The sequence below is a fragment of the Gadus chalcogrammus genome, chromosome 7 (genome assembly GCF_026213295.1).
Source record: "Gadus chalcogrammus isolate NIFS_2021 chromosome 7, NIFS_Gcha_1.0, whole genome shotgun sequence".
NCBI lineage: Eukaryota > Metazoa > Chordata > Actinopteri > Gadiformes > Gadidae > Gadus > Gadus chalcogrammus.
The window spans coordinates 27,004,577-27,025,856 of NC_079418.1; the positions used below are offsets into that span (position 1 = coordinate 27,004,577).

The 21,280-nt window shown below is 42.1% G+C and overlaps 1 protein-coding gene across 1 annotated transcript in view; it reads right to left on the reverse strand.

Moving 5' to 3' along the window:
- The window catches only part of LOC130386083 (follistatin-related protein 4-like), a 198,109-nt gene that overhangs the window by 62,545 nt on the left and 114,284 nt on the right, over positions 1–21,280 (reverse strand). Inside the window, exons 6-7 of the mRNA XM_056594865.1 lie at positions 19,451–19,644; positions 16,456–16,576 (exon numbers count right to left, since the gene is read on the reverse strand). Coding sequence (XP_056450840.1) covers positions 16,456–16,576; positions 19,451–19,644 — 315 coding nt within the window. The remainder of the gene's footprint in view (positions 1–16,455; positions 16,577–19,450; positions 19,645–21,280) is intronic.

Below are 21,280 nucleotides of genomic sequence, written 5' to 3' on the forward strand. Positions count from 1 at the left end.
GTGTTTTGGAGATGTAAAATAGGCTATCACTCTTTCGTAGAAAGTTGGTATCCAAAAGATTATCGTTTTGATACAACTGTACACCTTCATGATATCAAAAGCAACCTTTATACACATCCCGCAGGGCAAGTAAACGTTGGCTAGTAGCTCTGACGTAGATTTCCAGCACTAAACTAAAATTCTTTCATCTATAGTACCCAAACTTCAACCATCAAACAAACATTAAAAGAAAGGATTTTCACAAGCCACATGAAGAAGAAGAATATGATTGATTGACTTTATTGATTGATTGTCTCTATTTCGAACATGTGAGCAATGAAAACATAGCTCAAATGGTAGTAGATGAATAAATAATACAAAAGCAAAAACAGATGTTCGAAAGGGGATAGGGGGAAGTAAAGTCCTACCCCTTAACAGATCAATTTAGCCTGGATCGTTAATATTATATTATTAAACTGTCAGTGTAAGTAATAAAAAAATAAAATAAAAAATAAATATATATATATATATATAAAGAAAGCGGAAAAAATATCCACATTTAAAGATGTGGTTTTAAACAACCTTAGTGTTGTGAAATCAACTGAGTAAAGGATAATGTATAGAACGCCGGTCATTATCGGGTAAATAAGCCCCGAAAGGACACCAACTCGAAGCGGAGGTGTCTTGCTTCGCCCTGAAGGAGCTTATTTAGCTGATAATGATCGGCGACATTCTATACATTATCCCGCTTTTTACACGGCATGGCAAAAAAATCAACTTTCCTTGGTAGCTGTCAATAAATGCTTAGCAACGGTCGTTATCAAAATATAATTGACCGCCGGAAGTCGGAAAGGCCCATGCAAGTGAACGGAGCGTTCCACAGCATTGAGAAGAGCCGTTTAATAATGCATAATAATCTTGAAACCGTCAAACCATGGTCATTCCTCAGACTATAATCGTACTGGAATCTATAATCATTGCATCCCTAATTGTATTGCATTGTACTACATTGCTGATATGCTGAGGACACCTTTCCTTTCCCTTCACACCTCCCCAACACACGCCGTCATATAGTGTGTGAGACGCCGCTAAATATTAGGATGCAGTAAAATGAAGAGGTCAGTGTGAGCACACCCTGCAATGGAGCGTCTTAATTAAAGCAACACACCTGTTCCCTTGCTGGTGAGGACAGCGTGGTATCTTATATATTGTCCGTTCTTGCTCTTATTGAAAACAACAATAACAAGAGATGATTCAGTTCGATAAGACGAGCATCAACTCTCTCTCTCTCTCTCTCGCTCTCGCTCTCGCTCTCTCTCTCTCTCTCTCTCTCTCTCGCTCTCGCTCTCGCTCTCTCTCTCTCTCTCTCTCTCTCTCTCTCTCTCTCTCTCACCCCCTATGTATTCATACACATATTCCCTGAGTCACATTTAATCGTAGAAGAAGATCCATACATCCAATCCATCAATCCATACATCCAGTTTAGGCTGTCGGTAGGATTAAAGGAATTAATAAACATATATTCTATCTGTTTTTTTTTTTTCTTCAGTTTAAAGAACTTTAAACTAAACTTCAGTATGATGGTCTCTGTTTTACATTCATTGCAGCCGGCCGCTATGAAACGCATCTCCGCACTGGTATTCACAACAAGCCTATTTTGAATGAATCCTCTTCAAAGTAATCATCTCCCACCAAAGTGCCGTCAGTACACCTTCCTTCCCAGGAGCCTTCACTATACACCATGCCGTGATCACATCGCCAAAGTAAGGAGCTGAAGTTAAGTGGTTTGCAGTGGCAGCTCATATCATTTTACGTGTATGGGCCTCAAAGCACTACACTTCTGACTCCAAAGAGTAGTAAAAATGCATTTTCTGTTGTGTGTGGGTGTGTGTGTGTGTATGTGTACGTGTATGTGTGTGTTTGTGTGTGTGTGACTGTGTGTTTATGTATGTGTGTGTGTTTGTGTGTGTGTGTGTGAGAGAGAGAGACATATATTTAAGGTGATGAATGAGTACATAAACTATTGACTTTCTATGTTACAAATTAATATATGTCGCCAGGGACACTTAGTTCGATTAAATGTGTACTGGTTTGTACTCAAACTTTAAAATATGCATTGCCCTTCAAGAAAACTGGAAGCACAAATCACACAGCGATATATATAACAAAATAGAAAAGTGGATACATAAATATTAGTATGAGACGAAGTCGTTAGGGGATGGGTATGGGGCAAAACAGGAAGTGAGAAGGCTAAGCTAGATCACTGATTGGCTTGGGATGCAAATCCAACACGGGTGACTACCACCACAAACGCTTATGATAATAATTAATTTCTTTGCAATAACAATCTCTGAGTCATTGCATAGAGAAAGCGCTATTCATAATACTGATACTGTACTTGAATGGGACTACTGCGCTGCTTAGGGAGACAAACTTATCCTCATCGATTCACAATGAAGCATGCCAACCACATGATTGAAGCTTGAACACCAGTGAGGACTGTCAATGTTCTATTAGTATGATTGTGTCGAAGGCATGGACCAGTATGTCTCAGATGAAAGCCACACATCTCCAAGTGTTTAGCCATCAAGTCTTTATTAACTGCCGCTTAGCACACACAAGTGACTTCCAGTGACTTCTTGCATGCTTTATTCTCTTAGAAAGTGTATACCATGTATTATCAAAACACTCTTTCATCAGAGTTACAATGAGTTGCACTGAATTCAGAAATGTGTTGGCTGTTGGTTTAATGAGACGCTGGCAAGAGGAAAACCGAAGCAATCAGTCAGGTGGTGCAAGCTTACCAGAGGGCGCCAAGGTGGACTAGTTAGGCGCAACACTGCGCACACTGCAGCCATGGAAACCCAATGCAGTGCTTCCATTCGGTTGCCAATCAACTATATCGGGACTTTAGAGAGAAGGTAAGGTGTAGGCCCCTTGGATACCCAAGGATGCCTGTAGGTGAGGTTGTGGACATTTGGGATCAAAGCAAAAACCTTCGGGCTTGGAGCTAAACACCCTAGCAAAAAAGACTTTCCGCACACCCCTTGGGCTCAAATCTCAAATCTGTTACACCTCTCTGATGAATCTTCCCATGGACCAGACCATGGAGAAGACGTTTCCATCTATCATGCTGGTAGGGGTGGTGGTGGTGGTGGTGGTGGTGGTGGGGTCTCAGATTAGTGCCAGTTGTAGGCAGGGTCTGATCACTCAGCTGACATTGCTTCATTGAAAAAAAGGAATGAATAAAGTGTAATGTCCAACTGCACGGAGCCTTGCATTGTTAATGTCTCGAATGCATGTGCACAGTGTGGACAGAACTGTAGTCTCCGTTGATAACAGTGCTCCCTCACTATGGCGACAGGAATAAGGAGTCCAGACACACATCTAGTTGCAGAGTTTGCATTCAAGAGTCAACAACAGATCAGAGTTTTAATCTTCAACACAACCAATCTGGAGAAAATATTTCACAGAGATTACAAGATTGTTTCATGTCAACATATAGATTTGAGCAATTTATTAAATTGATGATTTGCTGATATATTGTTATCTTAGTTAACTAGCAAGGAACTACAATAAACAGGATAAGAGCAATTGATTGCTTTAATTATACTATTACACTTCATTTCCAGCTAAAAATAGTAGCTGGAAGGTTCTATCTTCCTCCTCTAAACTGTACGTTTGACCAAACTTAAGGTTGAAATACGAAAACAACTTTGTATGACATTTGAATAAACTATCAACTGCCATGGCAAATGTTCTAGAAAATAAAGACATCTGTCTTCAGACATCTTGGGGATACATCCTTTCTGCTTTTACACTGCATAAAGCACTTCATATGAAGTACATCACACACATTGCTGGTAACTAGGATTTTAACAGTGGTAAAAGTAAACAAACCCTGACAACCTCTTGGAAGAGAGAGCATTTTGAACTTGAGTCCTGAACTCTGCATGTGCCTCTGTTCTAAGCAGTGTGCTGGTGGGGAAGAATGTTGCTATGGGAGACAGGGAGCCCACAACAGTCTACTAAGCAGAAAAACAGGACCCTGGAGAATACGATAAAATTATCAATTATTATTCATTATCATTATAAACAAGGCCTCTTAGACCTCACCTGCCTCCTATTTTTACATTCCGTTCAAATATGTGCGTGTCCAAAAGCAAAAGTGATTAGAGTGGAGAGTAGCACACCACTAGCTCTATAAATCTATCATATTAATGCATTCTTTCATTCAGATTGAATCATTATTTATATGCATAATTCATCTCTGATTCACCTCTGATTTGACGAAAAATACAATTTAAAATCACCTTAATACAACAGTGCGAAATGACATCAGCCTTTGCAGGAGGGAACCTGAACATGCTTCAGGTTAAAATAAATGAATGTAGAAAGATGGGAAGTTTTGGTTGTGAGAGGAAGAGGATTGTGTGTAGTGTGAATATTTGCTGTCAACACAGTGAGCTTGAGTTGTGTGTGAGTCTTGTGTATCTGTGTGTGTGTGTGAGAAAAACAAACACTTCTGGTGGCTGTTGATTCCTCCACTCCTCCCTCTCTCTCTCTCCCTCTCCCTCTCTCTCTCTCTCTCTCTCTCTCTCTCTCTCTCTCTCTCTCTCTCTCTCTCTCTCTCTCTCTCTCTCTCTCTCTCTCTCTCTCTCAGCCTCTCTCTCTCTCTCTGGCGCTCTCTCTCTCTATGTGCGTCTTTCTCTCTCTCTAAGTGTTTTGTTGTCCTGTTCATCTCTCTTGAGTCTAGGTGTGTTTAGGACTTCATCAAGGCCAACAGTACCGGGGGAAAAACTCCTTCATTAACACACAGACATCATCACTCTAAACAAGCCATCTGTATACCGATGATTTACACTAAACAGATGTTTAACAATGCAGAACATTGTTCCTCGCCATTTGATTTATCTTTAATTGCGCTCACCTCCACACACACACACACACACACACACACCCCCCCCCCCCCACACACACACACACACACACACACACACACACACACACACACACACACACACACACACACACACACACACACACACACACACACACACACACACACACACACACACACACACACACACACACACACAAAATACGACCATGTGAACACATGTAACAGTTGCCACAAATCACTATGTGGTGCATCTGGGGAAAGGTGTAATTGCAATTTAGAACTGTATTCTTTGTTGTTTGGTGTGAGTCTACAGCCAGCCTGTTTGGCCTTCTGTCTCCAGCATAGCAGGAGTTGAAAGTGTGAGCTGGAGGGAAGTTTAAGAAATTGAGGAGAGAGGAGATAGGAGTAGAAATACATATGAACCCAAATATGCATACAAGTAGCATTAGAGAGAGAGAGGGAACAGAGAATGGGCTAGAGAACAAGTGGGCGAGAGAGAACATATCTCGACACCAAGTGTGTGTCTGAGTGTGTGTCTGTGGGTGTATGAGCATGCGCTTGCTTGTTTGTGTGTGTGTGTGTTTGTGCGTGTATGTGTGTGAGCATGCCTGTGCCTTCGTGTGTATATGTGTGTGTGTGCATTCTTGCGTTTGTGCGTGCGTGTGTGTGTGTGTGAGCAAGCCTGTGCCTGCATGTGTGTGTGTGTGTGTGTGTGTGCGTGCGTGTTCATGCGTTTGTGTGTGTGTGTGTGTGTGTGTGTGTGTCTGTATGCGCTTGCCTGCTTTGTGTTCATGCGTGTGCATGTGTTTGCGTGTGGCTAAGGGACAGCGGTAGGTGGTTGTCGTGGTAGCGGCTGCGAGGCGAGGGAGGCCTGATATTGAATTATTTGAGGCGGGAGGAGAGATAAAAGCAGACCCCATGCTGCGCCGCTGAGGGCCCGCGGGGGCCCGCAGCCTGGGAAGCACCAAGCTTTCCTGACTCTCCCCGCCCCGCCCTCACGAGCCCCTTGGAGGGGAGAGAGAGACACGCAAAATAACTTAAGGAAGGGAGGAAAAAAATTTAATTGGAATATAGAAAACGGTAATGGGTTAAATCAAAGTACAACGCCCCCCCCCCCGCCTATTTCCCCTTCCTCTGGAAACCCTTCCCCACCCCTTCCCCCTGCTCCCACCCCCCCCCCCTGCCCCACCCTCGCTCTCCACGCACCATGCCCAGATTTGCATCTGTACGGGTAATTAAAGGAGCAAATGTGATATTCAAAGGGAGCAGAAATGAAGGAGGGACAGATGGAGGGATTGATGAGCGGCAGGCTGGGGCGGGGACGGAGAGGATTATGTGCAGCGTGTAATTCGCGGAGATATTAGCCGTCTGGGGGGGGGCATGTCGCGCTAAGAAGTCGTGTCCTAATGCTCTTCTGATGAGCTTCCAGATTTCTGTCTGTCAGGTCTCTGCTTTGATGACGCTCGGACACGTTGTCAAGTGCTTCAGATAAATGTATTACAATGGTAATTTGTAAGCCATTACGCCACATTGAGCATGTACAGAGATGTACACTGTCCCACCCCTTAACCGAATGGTGGAGTTGAGATTGTTTTTGCTGTGTGATGCCCCAACTCATGATTTTTTCATTTTTTTTATTTAGTTGTATGCGTGTATGCGACACCGTTGATTATGCCAACTAATACCTAATACGCCAAACGTCATAGACATGTGGGCACCCTAGTATTTATAGACTATCAAACACAAACATTTAGCTTAATGTGAAACACCTAAGGGTGGCCAGCGCTTTTTAAGAGCTGTTTAATTTCTCCTAGACCAAGGCTCGCTTCTGAATCAAGCAGCGCAGCAGCCAGTAGCCATGCTTTTCTTATTTTTGACACGCATGTGCCATTTTCTCACTCACTCATGAACACATCACACTGACTCATGGTTCATCGAGTTTGTTGGTGATTTAAATAGAACCGGTGCTCTACACGTGTGCTCCATTTAAATCCAATGATCCAATTTGATGTTTGGCCAACCATGAACACAAAGAAGATGGGCAAGCTCCTTATTTCTCATCCTGCCTGAAGTCAGTGTGTCTATGACTCTCTTGAGTCACACTATAGTACTGAAAGATGAGAGCAGATCACATATAACCGTGATCCCCTGACAAGGAATAGGAGCGATAGCGAGAGACAGAACAAGAGTGAGTCACAGAAACAATAAACAAGCAAATTATATTAATTGTATAATTATGTATTTCTGTGCTGTTTTTAATGATACATACACAATATATACTTAATCGACAAACTTATTTTTGTAAGTAATCGTCTCCAAGGATTGCGTTCTAGCTCATAAAAAGCGTTTTCATATGGACCGGTGACTTCCTTGATCAACTGCCAAATCGCAGGAAGGTTTTGATCAGCCATGGGCTGTGTGCTTACATCTATATTTGACATGATAAACACGTAATATGTATATATATGTGACTTTTGTGTGGTTTAAACCCAGCTGCCTGTAGGGGTGGCCCAGCTTCTCCAATAAAGGACCTTCTCTACGTTGAAAATAACTTTTCACCATATAACAACAATATAGACTAAAATAATATTCAGTATTTTATGTCATACATCATGAATTCAGTGGCTGGTCTCTGTGGCGACGGAGAGCTCCGTTCTGTCTGAGTAAACACAACATTCACATCAGATTATGACAAACCCTGCATCGATAAAGAGACTCTAGCAGCTTCTGACTGATCACGGTTTGAAATGCTTGTGAACGATACGTTTTAGCGTACGGAACAAGTTAGGCACCGTTCAATTCAAGCAGAAATGTTCAAGCAGAACAATGAAGATGAAGTATATGTTCCAACAGAGACAATCCTTTCCACCAGTGGTATGATAGCTGTGAAAAGCTGCTGTTGACACAGTTTGCATTTGACTTTTTAATGGTTTCGAAATGCTGCTAAACGTTTGAAGTTGTATACCTGATATTGTGTATCCCTCCAGACTCAAGGGCTCTACTTTGGAGGAAAATTATTGGATGGTGCCACTGCCATGGCTGGTTATCAAACAATAAGGACATTTTTTTAAATGTAAAACATAACAGCAAATTTCACACAGAGGAAAACAAATAAAGAAACATTGTACAACCTTTTGGTTTAACTTATAAGGCTTTTCCTTCTAGAAGCCAGCAATACTGTGGTATCATTCATTTATCACCCCCTACCCCTGGTGGAATGCCATGCCGTTACACACACACTGTCATCCCGACACGGTGATTTGACTATTAAAGAAGATTTCAACTTAATGTCTTTCTATTGTAGATCCTAATCGTCAAAGTTGTTCATTAGCAAATCCTTTAACTTGCTGCAACCTGTGCAACTATCAAATTGTCTTCCAGTGTGTCCGGATAGACTATAATTTTATGGGGAATATTTATCTAGGCTTTTGAACTGCCCTAGTTCAAAAAGCCTAGAGAGGGTGCCGTATAAATAAATACAGTGTGGGAGAAGTAAGAAGAGGAATAGGAATAGTGGCTGGCACGAAAAAAAAAGGAAATATTTTTGCAGACATGATCCATATTTAGTTTTGTGTTTTCTTATTCCGATGCATGCAGCGAATAAAAATATCAGTGTGCCTTAACTTTAGTCTAATTAACTGTTTACCGTCATTTCTACTCCACTCAACTCTTTAAGTAAAAATGACTTTCTCTTGTAAATAATCCTTGCTACTCTTCTTTTCCATATCATATTTTCTGCTGTGCATTGCATTCTCTCTCTCGGTTCTCCTCTCTAATATGCATCTCTGTCCTAATACCTTTATTTATCTTCATGAAATAAGCTGTATCAGGTGGTTGACTTAAAAAGAAAGGAATTATTAAAAGATTAAACAGAAAGCCACTGTTGCCATGGAAACTTTTTTGGCTTTTCTCATCATTCTTCTCCGAAGAGCGAACTGATTGACCACAAGGCATGTGTGTATGCATGCATGTCGTGAAGGCTTGTGTATAAGAGTGTGTGTGTTTGTGTATGCGTTAGTGTGTGTGTGTGTGTGTGCGTGTGCGTGTGCGTGTGTGTGTGTGTGTGTGTGTGTGTGTGTCTGTGTGTGTGTGTGTGTGTGTGTGTGTGTGCGTATCCGTTTGCATGTGGGTGAAGGCTTCTGGGTTAGCCTGGGTGTGCATGTGTGTGTGTGTGTGTGTGTGTGTGTGTGTGTGTGTGTGTGTGTGTGTGTGTGTGTGTGTGTGTGTGTCTGTGTGTCTGTGTGTGTGTGTGTGTGTGTGTGTGTGTGTGTGTGTGTGTGTGTGTCTGTCTGTGTGTGTGTGTCTGTGTGTGTGTAATAATAATAATGTGGTTATTTGTGTCTTCCTTTAAGAACCTCACTTGAGTCGACAATGAGCAATAAGAAGGAGATAGGAGGGCTGCGGGAATGAGGACAGTCTGTCTTTTAGCAGTACGGGGAAGAGCCCTTTAGAAAGACTCGAGAACAGATTGAAAGTAGAAAGAAGGCTTGGATTTCCACGCACGCACGCACGCACGCACGCACGCACGCACGCACACACACACACACACACACACACACACACACACACACACACACACACACACACACACACACACACACACACACACACACACAATTGTAATAGTGGCAAGGAATAATTGAGAATTTCGGTGCTTGGTCATGCAGACTTCTCTCTCTGTCCGTCTCTCTAGGGCTGTAATGGTGCATAATAGAAGAGGTGGTATGGAAGTAACCAAGGTAACCTGCTTACCTGCTACCGCGGTAACCTGACATTGGACAATTATCCAGGATACCATTCACAATCAAAGTGGTGACAACACGGCCCACACACTGCCGTGCAATTACCCAGGAATCCATTATAAAGAGTCAGACAGTCAGAGGAGCAGTTGGGAGACTAAGGAGGAGAGGAGAGGAGAGAGGAGGGGAGAGGAGAGAGGAGGCGTGGTTCAGCAGTTAGGGGACCAGAGGGGGAAGGGGGAGAAGAGGAGAGGAGACCAGGAGAGGTAAGGAGATGGAGGGGAGAGGAGAGGCGAGGTGGAAGGGAGAGGAGGAGAGGGCAGGAGAGAGGAGAAAGGAGATTGAAGGGAGAGGGGAGAAGAGAGTTGAGAGGTGGAGGAGGTGGAGGGGAGAGGAGGAGAGGGCAGGAGAGAGGAGAAAGGAGATTGAAGGGAGAGGAGGAGAGGGCAGGAGAGAGGAGCAAGGAGATTGAAGGGAGAGGGGAGAAGAGAGTTGAGAGGTGGAGGAGGTGGAGGGGAGACCAGAGGAGAGGGTAGGAGAGGGTAGGAGAGAGGAGAGAGGAGGTGGAAAGGAGACCAGAGATGAGGAGAGGAGGAGGGGGGAGAAGAGAGGATAGAGGAGGGGAAAGGGAGACCAGAGTAGAGGAGAGGAGGAGAGAGTGGAAGGTAGGATGAAAAATAAATTGATGAGATGTAGGAAATGGTGAGATTTCTAAACGGGCAGAAAGTGTGTCTGTTTGTGCGTGCGCTTGCGTATGGTTGTATGTGAGTGTGTGGTTGTGTGTTTGTGTGTGTTATTAAAAAGCACAGAACAAGGAGAAAGGTGACAGAATAAAAACAAAAGTGTTAAAGTAATGAACAATGTGTGGGTAGCTGAAGAGAACCACTACAGTATAAACACAACAGAACAAAAGTGAACTAGACCCCAAGTTAATGAGATCTGAGAATCACTTTCCACAGCGAGCAATGATTTGGATCTTGGTGTTGTTTTTAGATGACAAAAAGCATTTTGTGTAGAGAAGAGAGACCTGATTTATCAGGATCAGGTGCACAGATAAAGGATGGACATAGATGACAAGGCAAGATTGAGTGAGATGGAGGGCGCAAGAGCGAGAGAGAGAGAGAACCTGTACAAATCATCAGCTCACTATTGATTAGGGACAGTTTGGGGAGAATGGGAGTTCATATTATTTATATCAATAAAACAAAATGTACAATCAGTGATAAGAAAAGTGGTAGAATGCTTTCTTTGAGATTGAATTGAAATGCTAATCCATTTTATTTCTTGTTTAAATAATATATTATTAGAAATACTATCGGAAACCTGTGAAAGGGCATTTTGAGGGTGTGTTTGTATGTTTGGTTTTGTGTATGTGTATGTGTGTGTGTGTATGTGTGTGTGGGGGGCGTATGTTTGTGAATGTGTGGATTTACTCAGCCTGTTTTAATTTAACCATTTACATGATAGAAGTGTAATCTCCTTGCGATAAAGATGCCCTTATTGATTAGAGCAGATTAACACCCATACACACACACACACACACACACACACACACACACACACACACACACACACACACACACACACACACACACACACACACACTCACTCTCACTCCTTTCGCCGTTCCTCTTTTTTCCTCTCCTCCTCTTGCATCTTTTATCTTTTATCGTGCTTCTCTTTCCCCATATTCTTTCTTTCCCTTTATTAAAGCTTGAGAGCATTTTAAATGATTATGAAGCAATTCATTAAATCACTGGAAATTAAGTAGAGGGAATAATAAAAGACTTCAATGCATCGTTCGTGTCGTATTGCAAGTTATACATATTACCGACGATATCAATTAATTATAACAAATAAAAAATGAAACGATATATACGCTAATTAAAGTGAAATTAGTTTGTGGCAAAATGAGTCAGTTGATGCAACTGCATTGGTGGATTTGCACAGGATTTTCACAGCAGGTTGTGATCTCCTTGCCTCGTGAGAGTATCCTGAAATTCACTTTTGCATTTCGCAATATATCAGTCTGCCCTTGGCTGTTTTTTTTTTTATTTCAAAATAATGCTGCAGCCGTATTTTTTATCTGGTTGAAAGTTAAGCAAAAACATAATCTCCTCTGAGAAAAGCCCCTGTGTAGTGTTCTGTTAAACTTGTTTCGCAAACAAATAGTTTTGATTGATACACTTTCCTTTCCGCAATTGTTGTTTGGCAGACCTTGTTCGCCATGAAATTAAACTCAGTTGCCTGAGCGCTGATTGGTCCTGACATTTTTCAAATGTTTGGAATAGACTTCCAACAGGATCGAAGCCAGACAAATCGGCAAAGAGAACCAGAATGTGAACTCATCGTGATAATATCCAGAGGCTAGTGAGCTTCCATTTAATTCAAAATTACTTTAAAGATAGCACTGCCACCATTCACCTACAAATAATGGAGAACATTTTATTTATTGAGCCTATTTAATGGCCATGGAGAACTCTTGCTCTAAACTAGTGGTATAGTAGGGAACATTTAAGGATAGGAGAGGGCAGTAGGAGACAGTAAAGGATAAAAGGACACAGTCAAAGACAGAAGACATGTGATACACTGTAAGACAATATGAGATGGTAAAAACTAGTAGGATACAGTCAAAGACAGTAGCAAACTGTAGATGACAGTATAAAGTATAACACAATAGAGGACAGTACAGTAGTAGGAACATAGGAAAAAGAAGAGGGCAGCAAGAGACCATAGGAGAAAGTAGAGGACAGTAGGAGACAACAGAGCGCTATAGAGAACCATAGGACATAGTAGAGAACAGTAGAAGACAGTGGAGTGCCGTTAGCCACATTAAAGGACAGTTGAGGAAAGAAGCAGATGGTAAAGGCCTCCAGCAAATACACAAATCCTATCCTACCCTATGCTACTCCGAATATTTTGCCCAACCATCTCCGGGCCCCCCCACCCCTCTCTTGTCTCCCTTCCACCCTCTTGATTAAATAAACAGAAGTGTTGAGTATCTTTATTGGCACTGTTTAGCGGCTAGCAGCAATAGCTCTAATGTCACCATTAGCAGGAGCCATGGAAAACAAATACAATTGCAGTGGAATTCAGCCTGAACAGGCAGTTGCAGCGAGACACAGAGGTAAAGGAAGGAGTGGAGGGAGATCGATAGAACACACACAGAGAGGGGGGAAGGAGCTTAAAAAAAGGAGAATGAAGAGTATTAAACCAAACAAAGAAGACACAGAGATTGAGGGACGGAGGAAAAGAAAGGGATTAAAGAAAGGGCAAAGGAGTGATGAGAAGGTGACCGTTGAAAATTGAAAAAAGGAAACGAGAGACTAAATCAACTCTCAATCAATCACTCTCTCCTTTCTTTTTAAACCCATTTCTTTCCACTTTGTTTCCAACCATCTCCCTCTCTCGGTTCATTCAATCACTTTTTTCCTTATCTCATTCCTCCCAGCCTTTGATCAGTAAGGTTTGCTGCTGGCAACTTTTGCTGTTGCCGAAAACGTGATTTAATTTCTGTAATTAAGAAAAAAAAAATTGTTGTGTGCCTCCTGCCTAAAATTCCAAAACAAAATAATTACGCTTCTCTACCCAATTCCTGTAAAGTTACTTTCAAAGTTATTCTAGTACCATTCTCCAAGGGCTTATAAGACTCTAATAAAACTCAAAGGTAATGTGCCTCATACCAATGTTAATTTATCTAGGAACAATGGAGAATAGATGTAGCAACTAAAATGTACTTCACACTACTCTATTTGAAGAGATTCCAACCAAAATTGTAATTTAAAACCAAGATGAAAGATGGAATAAATGGGAATAACAGGGCTATGAAAGCAGGATGGATGTAAAGGCCTTTATGTGGCACTTCCACGGTGTGCCCTTTACTCATGACAAGGATTCTTATTCATTAGTGGGTCTCTGCTGTAAAACAAGATAATTGCTTTGACATCTCCGGCTACACTCGAGATACTTCGAATATCAACTTTCATTTTTTCTTCGTTCTTTTCAGTAATAAAAAAAAAAAATCAATTATAAAGAGTCCACACTCCCCCACCGTCCATAATTTATATCCATAAGGGACAGTTTTGTGGCTGAATCCGTGAAGGCAGACTGTGATTGTTGGCCTAAGTTGGATGCAATTAGTCGGTGATTGGGTTCAGGTGTGCCGTGATTACCTGATTGTGGTGTTTGGTGGCATTTGTGAACTGATCATTTTCCCCTCACACTTATCATGTGTTTGTGTTTGTTGAGGGCTCGATAAAAACGGCTTTAATCTGGCATATGCCCGCTCCTCGCCTTCCTGCCGGGATCTGTTAATTAAAGCCAAAGTGTTACGCAGCGAGGGCCCTCGCCATGCCGGTTATCATGTGGGTTTTCCTACTTGGTGGTTTAGGAATTAAACACTGATTGTACTGTTGTCCCGGTAATCTACTTGTTGGTTTGCGCCAGCTGCTTTAATAAATGCCAACCCGATTATACACAGACTGTAACATCAATCACCATATTATCCATAGCTGTGTTCGAAATCGTTCCCTAACACGGATATAGTGCACTACATAGGGTGCTCCTCATTTTGTAGTGGTGTTCGAATTCTCAGTGGTTCATTTCATGCACTATATAGTGCACTTAAAATACCCAAAATTTGAGTGTACATACGATGTTACCTACATGTAACTCCCGTATACCACAATGCAATGCGGTCGTATTTTTCCGGAGAAGAAGAAGTAGCTGAATAACCGCAAAAACAAAAACATTTAATGATGGAGACTACGGCTTTCGTTTAGAAATGTCAACAATTAATTTGGGATTTAACATAGGCCCCGTTTACACGAAGAGAAAACGCAGATATTTTCACGCGGTTTGGCCTCTCATTTAAACAAAAACACAGTTTTTGTCACAGAAAACGATCATTTCTAAAAACTCCAGCCAAAGTGGAGATTTCTGAACACGCCGGTTATGTGTTGTCGTGTCAACGGGTAGAAACGGGGTTTTAGGTTCTGAAACATCAAATTATGCGCCAGGAAATGCTTAACTTCATATGAGCGCCTTATGTTTACAGTTTGTTTGTTACAGGAAGACGCTCGTGTTATTCATTGTTGTTGATTCTGAGGATTCTGATTGGCTTCCATAGGTTTGGCATAGTTATAATGGCGCTCAACGGCGTATTTATGCGTTTTGATGTAAACGGCAACTTTTTTGAAAACGATGTTGTGTGCACAATGTTATTTTTGAAAACGGAGGGGGGGAAATATTAGTTTCTATAAATACCCTGCTACGTATAAACGTGGCCATAGTAAATGTAACATTCAAAATTAATAAAAAAAACTTTGATCAAGGAAATGTAACATTCGACATCAACTCAAGCTTTCCTCGTGAGTGCCCACATTATGTGGGCGCATTTGTCTGCGTCACACAAGTACCCGGCGCATTTACTGGCGCAAATGACGTTTAGAAATGTTCAGCGTAGTTTCCGAATTCTCATTTGTTCGTTCCCTTTATATTAAACTATATCATGAACACTACATAGGGAATAGTTAGTGAGTGAATAGGGAACGATTGCAAAACCAGCTATTGAAAACGACTCATCGTTAGATCCTCACAGCTTTCACCCAAAAACTGAAAACAAAAACTAAACAGAGAATAAGGCGGTTAAAGTGGAATCTGCTTAGATTTGGTGCCAATTTCCTCGCAACAAAGTGATAGCGAGAGAGCGAAAGCGCGATTGAGAGCGAGGGGGCGAGAGATGGCTACAGAGAATGGCCCAGAAGCCAATAAAAGCTTGAATTTGGGGGGAATCAACGTGACAACAATCATCTTAGGAGTGTTTTCAGTACAAATTCCTCTCAATGGAATCTGTGGCTAAACGATACACACGCACGCTCACACACACACAAACACACAAATCTAAGGCCATCATCATGATCACGGCCCAGAGCAGCAGATGTGCCACTCTGAAGTAACTACTCCCTGAGGGGGTGTTCTATTCTGCAGACCCCCACGGCCCCCCAGTTAACTTTGAGCTTCATCTGATCAATGGCTGCCTTTAGTAGTCCCAAACCTGCCTTTTACCTGTTTGTACAACATTACAACCCCTTGACAAACCTCATCCACCTCCTCCACACACACACACACACACACGCACACACGCAGACACACACACACACACACACACACACACACACACACACACACACACACACACACACACACACACACACACACACACACACACACACACACACACACACACACGCACACACAGCCGCAGGCAAACTTGGAAGTACATAAATACTGCACACACAGACGCATCATCCAAGCCGAAATACGATGTATATGTGGAAGAATTCGCTCCAACCAGTAAAACCCAGTCATTAGGGGCTAAATGACTGTTGCAGCCTAATGGACCAGTGTGGGCTGAAGCCAGAAGCTTCCGTAACGGGCACCTGCCACCGATAAAGGCTTGATTTATCCACTCTGCCACCCCACTCTAAACCCTATCAACATCTGAGGAAGTCACAAACGCTAAGGTTGACAAGAAGTCATGGATCAGCAGTTTGATTATTTAAAGATGTTTAAATAATAATGTCGATAGACGGATAGATAGATGGATAGATGGATACTTTTTCTCGCTGCCATGATTGAAGTGAATACCCGCATAACGGCTATCCCTAAACAGTTATTCTTGACAACAAGTAGCACAATAAGCTTTTCAGTGTGCACTACAGAGGCTACGAGGTTGGTAGTCGAGAGAGTGGGCCTGGGACACACAACTAATCCATGACTTCACCATGAGTGGAAAAGACCCCACGCAAACACACAGGAAGTGGGAGGACTTACGGAAAGCGGTGTAGAACTCGTGGAGCGTCAGGTGTCCGTCGTTGTTGTAGTCGTCATAGCGGAGCAGGTCCTGCATGCTGCACTCCAGAAGGCTGTCCTCCAGGTGCTCCTTCATGGAGATCTGGACGCACACATACATGCACACACACATACATTAAGTACACAAACAGACATTAAGCACACACACGCACACACACACTAAGCACTAAGCACTAAGCACACATGCACATGGAGACACACACACACTCACGCGCACGCCCGCACGCACGCACAAACACACAGACATATTAAACACACGCACACACACAGACAAACACACATACACACAGGCAAACAGAGAGACACACACACACACACACACACACACACATGCACACAAAGAGACACACACGCACAGGCACCCACACACACACAGACACCCACACACACACAGACACACACACACACACAGACACACACACACACATGCACACAGAGAGACCACACGCACAGTCAGTCACACACACACACACACACACACACACACACACACACACACACACACACACACACACACACACACACACACACACACACACACACACACACACACACACACACACACACACAAAACCACCAAGTCATTGATAAATGTCATCAGGATATACAGCTACATGAAGTCCCTTTATCGTAACCTTTACTTTGTCTTCGTTACATTCAACACCAGGGTTTTCTCCCTCCACACATATTCTATCCGGACTTGATACAATCTCATTATGCAGTTCCTGGACAATTTCACTCTGACATTCGTAAAGGGGAGCTAGCACACCACTTTTATTTACTTCACAAAATGTCACTTTCGGACTCCATGGAAGTGTAATCCAGATCAGTGTTAACATCAAGAAGAAGGAGAAATATATTTAGTAGGTTCTTCCTTTTTGAGGTTTTGTTATAAAGGGTCTGGCGGGCTGTGAATCAACAGTTACTGAACACTTTCAGACTTTCCGCATTTGGAGAGCGTCCATAAAACAATGTTTAAATTGTACACCTCATTGTCAAGGCGATGGCTCAGCCTGCCAAAGCAGAAGGTTCATATTAAGAGGCTGTATTCACTTGAAGAGCATTGTTATTATGTTCTCTAAATATCCAGGCATACTATTTAATTGCGTTTTCCTTTATAAAATATAAAATACAATAATATTAATAAAATCACAGGCCATGAATTAAATATGCAATATGCATATTAACAATTACTATTTAATTCGGCCAAAACCCATTGTTTTTTTTTGGCTGATTTCTTTTTATTCGTCAAACCAGATACAGATACACAATGTAGTAGTGTGTTCTGAAAACAAGACACAGATACACGATGTAGAACTGTGTTTTGAAAGTAGGATACAGATACACAACTTATTATTCGGCTGCTGGGACAAAAGGATGGTCATTCTATTGCTGAAATCATGTTTCTTACCAATAATTCCTAAAAATTTGGTTGGAGGAAGTTACCACTACGGCTATAATTATTTTTATATTCTATACCAAAAGATATATCCTAAATATGAACTGCAAATCCCAAAGTCATGCCTTACACTATGTTTGATAAAACGCTAAAATGGAGTGCTTTATATAATGCACATGATGTAGCCATCATTTTTACTGAAGTGTAAAAGGAAGGTGAAACAACCATAATGGCTTGGCCTTGTGCGTCTCTAAACTGAGACATTTATTGTAAATAACAGCAGATGTGAATGATTTCTGTAAATGAAACAACTATGATCCATGGGCCTCCTTAGGAAAGCACATCTTCACTTTAAACCACCCGTGTGACATGAGCACTTAGTAGTCATTTCGGTAATTTCCTCGCATAGCCGGTCGTTGAGATCATAGCATTGACGCGCATGGCAGCGAGAAGGCTAATAGCATCACATCTAATTCCATGCTAGCCAGATTATATTCTTAAACATTTAGCGCTCATGCACTTTCATCTCCTCCGATATTCCTTCTTGCACATGTGAACGGGCTGATTAGTGGGACGTGACAAACCCCATCCTCTGGTGCCTGTGGGAGTCAGGGAACAGTGGTACGCTGATACCAGCTGATCTCTCCGTGGGCATGGGAATAACACATTTCAACGCAGAGGCGCGGTGACATTCCACTTTAAGGCCATCTGTGAATAGAGATAGACCCCAAACTACAAACCTAAATGATGACATTTAACATCCAACATTTTTCATCTTTAAAACTCCCTTATTTCCCCTACTTGCTTTGATCTTAAAAGGATTATCCTGCTTAAACAGAATTCATGAATTCCTAAAGGATTGGACTGCCTTTTATAAAGACTTCTTGGCAACGGAGCAGCATTAATAATTTCCAGATGTGATAGGACTCCAAATCTTCACTCGGATCTCCGTTTCGAACACCAGCGAAGGTTTTCATTATGTATTTCCTTTTTTCTATTTTTTCCACAGAAAAAAACTAGGCCAAAAGAAGCTGGTCTGATCTCTGTCAGCACACAAACTAAGTGTGTCATCATTAGAAACGTAGCAATAGGATGAAAAGGTCATTATTCATGTGAAATCTATTCTTATTTATGTTGCAATATTGTAATTGACTACATTGCAATTAACTTTCAAACAATGTTCTCACCTAAAACCCTTTTTCATAGTCACCATGGATACTGTACATGTTGTAGGAAATGGTGGAGGTATCAGCCTTTTACATATCTCACACACAGTCCTCCAATTCAATGACTGTCTGTTTGTCTGTATGTCTATCTGTACCTTTTATCCTTCAGTCATTTAGTGACGTGAGCAGGTAGAGGCTCCAGAGTGGAGCCGGTAGAGGTGATGGACATATCAGGGATACCTACAGCCGTGATAGCTTTTAATGTTTTGGTTCTGAAACCACAATCATCAGCTTAGGGTCAAACACCTCCCCCACTACGGATCGGACAAGGACGGACCCCACTACGGATCAGACACTCAGTGTCTGATCCGTCCGGTCCCATGAAGCCCACCTTTTCGAGCTCGTCGCTGCTCAGCCGCCCGTCCTGGTCCACGTCCAGGTACTTGAACATGTTGTCCACCAGGGCTCTCTTGTGCTCCATGTCCCTCTGCTGGCTCTGCTGCCCGTCCCCGCCCAGCCCCTGGGGCTGTATGTTAAGCAGCATGCTCTTCAGCCGGTTGTACTCGGACATGGTGCACACGTCTCCTGCACAGACCGAGGAGAAGAACGCAAAGCAGGACTGTTAGGGTCATCGGTAGGTGTGGTAAGGTCATCTCGGGTCCAGCAGTCCTACGATGTTCATTTATATTTACATTTAGGGCTCTCAGCACACGCTTTTGTCCAAATCGACCATTCATACACACATTCACACACTGACGGCGGTGTCAACCATGCAAATGGACAGCCAGCTCACAGGGAGCCGTTATGGTCGGGTGTCTTGCTCAGGAACAGCTCGACACTAAGCTAGGAGGAGACAGTTTTCAAACTAGCAATCTTCAAGTCAACCCACTCTTTTTTATTTTTATTTTCAGGGAATCGATGGTCAATCGATTTTGTTTAATTCCGTAAAGTTGATTTAAGGGTGGAGTCTATTTACCATCATAGCTTCGTAGCCAAGTTGGTTACCAATTACTGCAAACTCACATGGCCAAGCCAGTGATCAATTACTCTAGACTCACACGATGGAGCCGCTGTAGCTTATTGAAGCTAGTGTATTTCACACTTTGTGGTGAACACCCCAATAATAAGCCTTGATCGTGATTGATCCGCACGGCAAAGTTATAGTTAAATCAGGTATGTTGTGGTCATGGCTAGGTCAGTCGCTGTATGTAGCCATTTGTCAAAAAACACTTATTATAAAAATATATATAATTATGATAATACTTAAAAGATCATAGTTGTGTTTGGATTTAAAATTTGTAATCCTGTTTGTCTTAACAAAGAAGAAGCCTAATTTCCGATCTGAAACGGTTAATTAATTAACTAACACTTAACTACTATCTCTGAGAGATGCTATAATCATCTACATATTGTTTTAAGATTTTAAGGTCCCAATGTCCCACTTTTAAGGTCCCAATGTCCTCCCATTTCTGCTAGAATACTCTTGTCTCCTCATTAGCTTTGTGTTTTGACTAATGCAGACTTGTTGGCATTACATGTGCGAGAGGGAACTATTGTACTGTGCCATGGTTGAATTAAGCCGAAATCCACTGATACCTCTGTGGTGTCCAAGCTATTCTCCAACTGACAGAGAATGCTTTTAACCACATACAACAGCAGGAGCTGTCATGCAGGAAAATTGCTGCTAAAATGTGAACAACCTGTTTGCTTTGTTCTCATGGAGTTACACAGTGTTAAACTCCTAATTGCTAAATTAATAAAGTCTCAATCACGGCTTTGGTCACCTTGAAACTAATTGTCTTTCTGTAAGGAGTTGCCAGAGCTTTGAAATGTTTGTTTTAAACCAGATTACGTTATCATTATCCTTTTGAAAAATTATCCTTTAAATCCACAAACAACATATGTGTAATCCAGGGCATAAAAAGGGGGAAAAAAAAACCGGGACCAGAAAATAATTATTTTCTCTCCATTGACACCCATTCATATTTTTCGATCTCATAGGTCCCATGAGCCCTACCGGAAGGGGCGTGACTTCGCCACTCTATATATACATATATATATATATGTATATATATATGAATATATATCATTATATTAATATTGTTTTCGTCATTGTTTCAACTTCAGGTCAACAAAAATGTTTTCAACTATGTAACTATGTTTACAGTAGCCGTCTGGATCGCTTCAGGTCAGTGGAAGCTGCTCGCGTTCTACCAACCGG